Below are 8,760 nucleotides of genomic sequence, written 5' to 3'. Positions count from 1 at the left end.
GGGGGGGTTTCAGCCGCTCATATTGTTGGTTGCTACTGCAAGTGGGGTTAGGCATCACAGGCAAACATGAAAAAAGACATTTTGGGTGAAAAAACAGTCTGCATACTTCTACCTTTATGGGAGATCACGACAACATGGTGACGAATATTTAAAATGAAAATGTTGGTCTGTGAGAGCCACCTGCTTCTACAGCAATTCAAATTTTTATTTCTCAGAGAAAATAAAAAATGACAAAATCTGACTTCAGATCTCTCATACAACAAATCATAAATAAATGCATCTGATATAAATACATGTTTAACTCCAAATTGAAGAAAGATAGACTAAAGAAAACACACTTTACAGAAACCCATCTACCAACCATTAAAAATGGTACACTACAATACATAATAGTACCATCGACAGATCATTTTATTGAAAGCCAACAACATCTCTTTCTTCACACATTATTTTTGCAGTGACTGGATTTTTCCAAACATTTGGACATATTGTTTGTGGATTATGAATTTTTTTTTTTTTTTCCTTTCTTCACCCTTCAGCTTAAATCTCTTCACAGGTCATCCATGGAGTTCCTTTCAGTATCTGAAGTATAAATCACATACAGGAGGCTTGTGATCGTCCCCCTGCTCATTTCCTCAGAGCTCGTCTTCATCAGAAATGAGTAAATCCGCAGGGAAGCTAAGCACGCCCCCCCCCCCAGCATTCTGAAACGCAGCGTCAGCCGTCTCTACACGCAGATCTCAATGGGCGTTGCCACCAGCATGCGTCCTCTTTCGTTGTTTTCCCTGTTGACGCGCTCGTAGCTGCCGGTGGAGGACGGCGAGCTGTTCGTGGACATGGAGGAGTAGTGGGTGTCCATCATGATGCTCCCCTTCGCCACCACACAAGCAGGCGATAAGCTCTGCTGCTTCAGTCTGTCCACCAATGCGTCCTCTTCAGATGAAGACGAGCAGATGTCCAGAGGAGGCGCACTGCTCGCCGAGCTGCTGCTGTTCCCGTTCTCGGTGTCCAGCATCCAGCACTGGTTGAAGTAGCTGAAGACTTCTTTGACGGAGCAGCGGCGCTCCTGCTCGATGGAGAGGAGCCTGCGAAACATTCGTAGGCCCTCGTCAGTGAAGCGGCGCCACTGCGACGGCACCGTGCCCGTCCGGCGACGCTGCCAGCGCACAAACTCCTCATAGAAGGTGTCGTTCGGCATGGCCTTCTCCCAGGGGAAGTTCCCTGTCAGCATGCAGAAGAGCAGCACGCCAAACGCCCACACGTCCGTGCTGTAGTCCACGCAAAAGCCCTCCTGCCGCGCGGTGTCGCACAGCTCAGGCGCCGTGTACGGGATCGTGCCGCTCACCCGCTTCACCGGAGAGCCGGCGCGCCGTGTCATGCCAAAGTCTGAGAGCTTGACCTTCCGGCACTCTTTGTCAAAAATGAGGATGTTCTCGGGTTTGATGTCTCTGTGGACCAGCTTCTTACAGTGCAGGTAGTCCAGGGCGATGGCCACCTGGTGGACGCAGCGCTTGGCCACCGCCTCAGAGAGTCCCACCTGAACAGAGAAGAAGAACAATGAGGTCACGTACTGTATATAACACCACCGTCATCAGTTCAAGAATAACCCCAACCGCGCTAAATGTTTACCACTCAGTCGCATTAGCTACAAGAGACAGCGACAAAAGGGCAGGCTGCCATTTACTTTCAGTGGGAGTGGCTGTCTGCCAGCAAGGCGGGGCCAAAATAGACAAGAAGTCAATTTTATGCAAATGCTGAGCGATGCCACAAGGCGACAGCCAATCGGAGTGAAGGCAGCGTGAGGGAAGCGTGGCGTACGTACGTTGGTTGCTTGAGTCAAAGAAAATCATTTAAGATGGCAGAGACGCTTCAGGACATCGTATTTCTGTATATATCTAATATGTTTGGCATTTTTATCTCATATACCTGTCGAGAATTAAATACTTTATATCCAAAACATCGTTCTTGTGACTTGACCATGCCTCTGAAGTGACTTGAGAGACCTCTTGCAGATACTAGGCAATAGCATACTACTATCGATACAGGATCACCAGATTTACATTTGCCAAGCAACCAGGAGTGGGCCATGCACTAGGAACGCCCATCGAGCGAGTGCCGCTATCTTTTGCAGGGTGAGTCAGATACATCCCCGTCTACGACCTGTTCTCATTACGTATCGACATTTACTACATGACTGCACACCCTTACATTGCAGTTTACACATTTGACAGTATCTGTACTATTACTGTGTCTCCCACTGTATTATTACAGATTCCTGTATTTTTGCTATATTTAGCCCTGTTAAGATTCTAATTAGATGTTGTTCCACTAGGTGATTTGTGGATGATGTCTAAGAATTGAATTCACTTCTTTACTGTTATTGTTAACAGTAAAAAGAATTTGAACTTGTTACTGCAGCAAACTGCCAAAGAACAACAACAACATATTGGATTTTGTAACTGATTATTTCATTCATTGTCTTACTTCTATGCTCCAAGTTTTGCTCCAGTTCCCCAGTGCTCCGGGGGATGTGTCATATTGGAATTGCAATGGATTCAGTTTGTTAGCTGCAAGCCACGTTTCTCTGCCTATTTGTTTATATTTTGGATTCCCATTACCATTTATACCATTGAAGGTATGCAGAATGCTAGTAGTAAGATAAGATAAGAAAAGATAGACTCTATTAATCCCGCGCTACAGCAGTAGTAGTAGTTCCTTGCAGTATATTCATGGATGTACAGAGAAATATCACAGGATTACTTTGTTACCAAGGAAAACGTTAAAACATGATGATTGTATAGTGCATCCTTAAACAATATTATTATATATATATATAGCATAGTATGTCATTAAAAAAATCATTAAAAGTCTTAGTATAATATGTAAATAAAAATCATAAAAAGTCATAGTATAATATGTCATAATAAAGTCATAAACAGTCACAGATTAGTATGCCATGAAGAAATCATGAAAAATCATAGTATTATGTCATAAAGTAATACAGAATTTGAAGTAGAGTATGTCATAAAAATCTTTAAAAAGTCATAGAAAAGTATGTCATAAAATCATAAAAAGTCATTGTATAGAATGTAATAAAGTCATATATAATTCATAGTTTAGTAGGTCATAAAAAAGCATAACAGGTCACATTATAGCGGGTCAAAAACAATCATGTATAGTATGTCATAAGTGCAATTAAAATTATAAAAAGTCATAGTATATTATGTCATAAAAAATATTGCTGGATTACTTTGATACAACATGACATGATCAAGAATACTTCAGTTTTGCAGTTCTACGGAGTGCCTTTTTTTCTATGATTTCTAAATTATTTTTTTTCTCTCACAATGGACATTGGCGATGATGGTAAGCTGCTTACCACAAAATTTCAAGAATATGGCATCTAATACTGTATATGTACATTTTTCTCTCACCTGTGGAGGGATGATGTCGAACAGATCCCCTGCCAGGGCGTACTCCTGAGCAAAGATGTAGTACTCGTCTGTTTCGAAGGCAATGCCGTACATGTTGATGATGAAGGGGCAGGGCGACAGGTAGAGGGAGATGCTGTACTCTCTCAGGAAGCTCTTCAGCTTGGTGGTCTTCTTCCTCAGAAACTTCAGCGCCATTTTTGTGCCTGAAAAAAAAAAAGTGTTACATGACTCCATTAATCTCATTCCTCACTTCTTCTTGTCCGTGTTGGGGATTTATTTTGCAGCTGCCAAATGTGTGCCTGAACTTAATTAAAATGATCAAAATTAGATGAATAATTAAAATCTCCAAAGCTACTGAATTAAACCCTGCTGTTTAAATCCTCCGCCGGACCAGTTATGTTCCCACAGAGTGACCGGGATGTTGAGCTGCTTCCATGCAGAGCTGGAAGAAGTATGCAAATCCTTTTACTGCAGTAAAAGTACTAATACCACACTGGGAGAATACTAGAAGAAAGAGTCCTGCACTTAAAACATTACTTAAAAGTATGAATCAGCAAGATTTACTTCAAAGTTAAAAGTAAAAGTACTTATTTGCAGTAAAATGATCTTGCCTGTGTTTCCATAGTATATATGATGGGTTAATATGACTGTAATGATGCATTTTACTGCTGTAGATGTTTACGGTTGTGCTAATTTTACCTCCTTTGAGATGCTGCTGGGTAGTTCTATCAATATCAGTGCATCATATTCTATAATATATGTCTGCAGCGTGGCTGTCCTGTGAGAACCATGTATCTCTAAAAAGTCAACTGTTCATGGTGTCAGAAAATTTTTCACCTTTGTGACGATGCATTTTTCAGCTGATCCAAGAGGCTTTTTAAAGACTTTATTTAGCTTAAGAAGTAGGAGAATTTTCTCAACACATAAAGGAACACTTCATCCTTGAGTTCATCACAAGCATTCAACACCAACACATCTGGAGATACGTGGTTTTATAATGGACGGGAAGGAGATGACAAAGTGTCGTCTGAAAGACAATTAAAGCTGTCGGACAAATGGAGTGCACTATAAAGTACAATAATCACCTCTGAGATGTAGTGAAGCAGGGCGATAAAGTTGTACTAAATGGAAATACTCAAGTGAAGTACAAGTAGCAGGAATCTGTACTTGAGTACAGTGCTTAGTTACAGCCCACCACTGTTTTCGTGTCTGGGAGTTTGTAATCGCTGCATACAAGCTGGATATGAAGATTAGAACACCAAAGACGAGGAACCTTTTTCACTTGATGTGATATTGTTAAAGGATGCAGAAAAACACATTCCCTCCTGTGGAGAGATCACAGGAAGATAAATTGTGAGGTTCAAAGGTTCAGCTCACCTCAGCAGACACTTCATTGCAACAAGAGGAGCAGCAAAGGGGGGAGCTAATCTGAAATCCCCCAGACAATATAAACCTGGAGCGCTGCCATGTCTGCCTCTCTCTGCACCAACAGTCATCGTGTCAGCGAAGATGAGAGGGGACACTTCTCCAATACCACCGGATCAGCTCTGCAAAGTGCTTTGTGCCGTTTTACAGTGTGCATACACTTTAGAAAAGGTCAAGGGGAGGGAGAAGGCAGCTCTGTTTGTTCTTAATGCCATAATGCAAGAGGGGTTTCCTGTGTTAATGGGACACTCTGAAAATAAATAAATGACATTTGAAGTTTAGCTGAAAATCAAATATTGGACTGGATTTTTTTTTTTGGCAGACACTGCATATAAAAAATGACTCCATCAAAAACCCTATCTAAGTGTGACTGATTTACATTTCAGTTCATTTCCACACAATTAGGATTCAAGTTCTCTGTGTCGCCTTTGTCCCATTCATTCCCATATTCCCACAGGTTTTTCAGAGCAGCATCCAACGAATAAAGATCCCTGGTTCTCTGATGGTTCGAGAAGATATCAGTAATAAAGCAGCAGATACATCCTTTAACAACACAGGCTGGGAAAGGTCAGAATCGCTTCTGGTGGCAGAATACTCTGAAATGGGCTTTGTGCTCCATAAAAGAGACTATTAAGAAGCTCGGAGCAGACGGTCATGTTTGGCTTTTATTGTGAAAGGGTTGAACAGATTTTCTATTAGTTAAGGAGTTAATTTAGTCTAGTAAACATCTGTACCAAAGGTTCTGCGTATACTGTCCAGGTGGCCTAAATTACCTCAATATTCATTTTCAAAAGTAAACACTTCAGGGATGAATAAAAGTGCTTTACCTGAGCGAGGGGGTAAGAGAAAACTGAAATATTTTTGATTCTTTCATATCAGTGATCATTCGCTTCCCAAATTAGGGTTACAAAAGAAGAAAAAAAACGTTTCCTCAACCCGCAGCCCTGAAGATGTACTTCCTGTCTGGACAAATACATTTCTGCACATAAAATCTAGACGGGATGAATTCAGACTGGAAATTCAAATTTCTCCTGCTTAGTCCAAAAGAAAGATGGATCTTAATATTAATAATAATGATAATGATAGTTTGGTTTCCTTTTGGAATAAAGAATCAAACACCAGCTGAAGATGAGCTGTATGCCGTTTCCTGACATATCACGGTTCAGTCAATTTATTCCTTACACATTTTGCTCTTCTATTTTTTGGTTTTGGAAAGGCAAACAAAAAGCACTTTATTACACATCCATGGATACAGGTCCCATTACGTAGTGTTGATTACAACAGCTAAAAGTTATTTCCCTTTTGACAGAGGAAATCCAGTAATTCTGGCCACTTGAACCCCACAGAATTTGTGAAAAATCTATGACGTAAAATTAGGACTTTTTTTACTTGGTGTAAAGTTGCTCTTTAAATGCCAAGCATTGCTTTAACATGTGGGGAAATCCAAAGCTTGATCAAAACACTTTGTCCTAACTGACATTTCGATCTGCGAACATGGGAAACATCCAACATTTGCGGTTAAACACACAGCACTTACCACGGATTTTGTGGATGACCAAGTCCACTTTGCCATAGGTGCCCTTCCCCAGCTCACAGACGACTTCATAGTATTTGTTGATGTCCAGTTTTTCCAGGTTCTGTGCAGCGATCAGCTGGAGTTCCTCCAGGATGTCGATGGAGGCGCGGGAGCCGTGGGGCGAGGAGTTCATTGTTGTGGAGGGACGGGCCGGAGACGGGGGTCTGGTCTGGTCTGGCGACGGATGTTCCTGCGGAACAGGAACAGCAGGAAGGAAAAAAAAAAAGAAGTTCACTACGTGACCAGTGTCCACCCATGTCGACGCCCTCTGTAAACAGGGCCCGCCTTCTGTACTGTATGTACACATATATGACCGGAATGCTTTGTGTTCAAGCCAAATTAGCTGTTATGAAAGCTTTGAATTGTAACTTTGTGTTCATGAGAACGTTTTTTTTTTTTTAAAGATCACAAGGAAAGAGAACACTAGCAAAGACTGAAAAGTAAAAAAAACAAACCTGTGTGGGTAGTTTAGTGTTTCTTTCTACCAGTGGTGAAATAAGTACTCCGCTCTTTTACTTGAGTAAAAGCAGCAATACATATCTAATACATCTAATAATATTGTGTTAAGTAAAAACTCAAAATGTTACTTGTGTAAAAGTACAAAAGTGCTTGCATCACTTATTTTTAAAAGGACCAAAAGTAAAAGCATGCATTATGCTGAACTATGCAGGCTAATTTCTGACTAATGTGTATTACATTATTGAATATGGTTATTGATGCGTCAAAGCTATACTACATAGTTTCTGTGTGAATGTCTCTGAATTAATGACGCAGTTGCTAGTGGCCATGGAGGATACAGAGGATTAAAAAAAACATGATGGAGTCTTCAGGTAATCATCTTCACTTGACGTTAAATTCGCCGGCCGCCACCAGTCATACGGAGAAACACAGAGAGCTGATAGTCTGAATTAGCGTTGTAACAACTCACTTAGCGATGGCTTGAATGTAACGGACGTTCATTAATATCAAAAAGCAATGCACTAAAGCTTTAAAGTTTAAGCATCACTTTAACGTTATAAGCTATTTTTTTTGCTATTTATGCACGTGCGGTTTGTGAGTTTCCTCCTCCACATGATCAATAACGTTTGAGCTGAACTGATACTACACTGTAATTCATTTGTTGGATATATTTTGTATACATAATGTGCAGTACTTGAGTAAAAGGTTATTTTTATGTAAATGTAATTGGAAAATAAAGTCAATAAAGCAAGCTAAATCCGAGTAGGAATGCATCCCCGGCGGCTGATGAATGATCCCCCAGCATTAATGGACGTCTAAATCTGATCCGACGTGTTTCTACTCTGTCTCGCCTGCGGGCTTTCTGCAAATCTGTCTCACCGTCCTCCTCCTCCTGCTGCTGCTGCTGCCACAAGAAGCCAAGCAACACTCGTCTGCTGCATCGCAAGCTCTCTGAATGACTGGGACACTTCGCAGCACTGACGGCGCAGCAGTTCCATCTCTCATTAACGGGGATGAGAAAGTGTTGAAGGAGACGGGACGCAAGCCACATCTGTGTCCATCGAGTCCATCTGTGTTGCTGTGTGTGTGAGTGTGCGTGACGGCCCAACGAGTGCACTAAACTCACGTAAAAACAATAAGACAAAACACAAAAAAATGCAGTATGCTCTACTGGAAAGAACTGCACTGACAGTTAAACTGTGTTGTTCCCTGGTGAAATTAGTATTCGGGTATTTTACTTAAATAAAAGTACAAATATTACAATGTACAAAGTACATGAAATAATAATAATACTGAAATAATTGGTTACTATGAAAGTCCTGCATTCAAAACATTACTTAAGTAAATGTATAAAAGTATTAGCATCAAAATATACTTAGTACTAAAAGTAGTACTCATTGGTACTCATTATCCAGAATGGTTCATTTAATAACAACATTTATTATATCATTGGATCATAATTATATTATATGATTAATTTGCAGCTGGTAAAGGTGGAACAGATTTTAAATATTTTATATTCTGATAGGGAGCTTAATATAATAATACATATATTATTTTTTGTAATAATGAGCTGTATCTGTAAAGTAACCGAAGCTTTCAAATACATTTATTGACGTGAAAGGTACAATATTTTCCTCTGAGATGTCAAGTAGAAGAATAAAGTATCAGAAAATGATGGAATGGAAAGTAAAAGTACCTCAAATTTGTACCTAAGTGTGGTCCTTCTTTTTTTCCTCCACCACAGAAGTTATGTTTTCATCTTGGTTTGTCTGTTTGTCTATCAACAGGATTATGGAAACTAGTGGCCTGCAACGTTTTGTTTAAATGGTCTGAGCATTAAAATACAACACCCCCCCCCCCCCT

General features: G+C 40.4%; 1 protein-coding gene across 1 annotated transcript in view; it reads right to left on the bottom strand.

The window, feature by feature from the left end:
- Positions 1-393: 393 nt before the first annotated feature.
- unm_sa1261 (un-named sa1261) overlaps positions 394-8,760 on the bottom strand; it is a 16,210-nt gene continuing 7,843 nt past the window's right edge. Inside the window, exons 2-4 of the mRNA XM_032537068.1 lie at positions 6,397-6,625; positions 3,435-3,637; positions 394-1,537 (exon numbers count right to left, since the gene is read on the bottom strand). Of these exons, the coding sequence (XP_032392959.1) occupies positions 728-1,537; positions 3,435-3,637; positions 6,397-6,568 (1,185 nt within the window). The 5' untranslated portion in view covers positions 6,569-6,625 and the 3' untranslated portion in view covers positions 394-727. The remainder of the gene's footprint in view (positions 1,538-3,434; positions 3,638-6,396; positions 6,626-8,760) is intronic.

This window comes from Etheostoma spectabile, chromosome 15, assembly GCF_008692095.1.
Source record: "Etheostoma spectabile isolate EspeVRDwgs_2016 chromosome 15, UIUC_Espe_1.0, whole genome shotgun sequence".
NCBI classification, from domain to species: domain Eukaryota; kingdom Metazoa; phylum Chordata; class Actinopteri; order Perciformes; family Percidae; genus Etheostoma; species Etheostoma spectabile.
The sequence above is the reverse complement of the archived record's forward strand: the minus strand, read 5'-3'. Positions and strand labels throughout refer to the sequence as shown.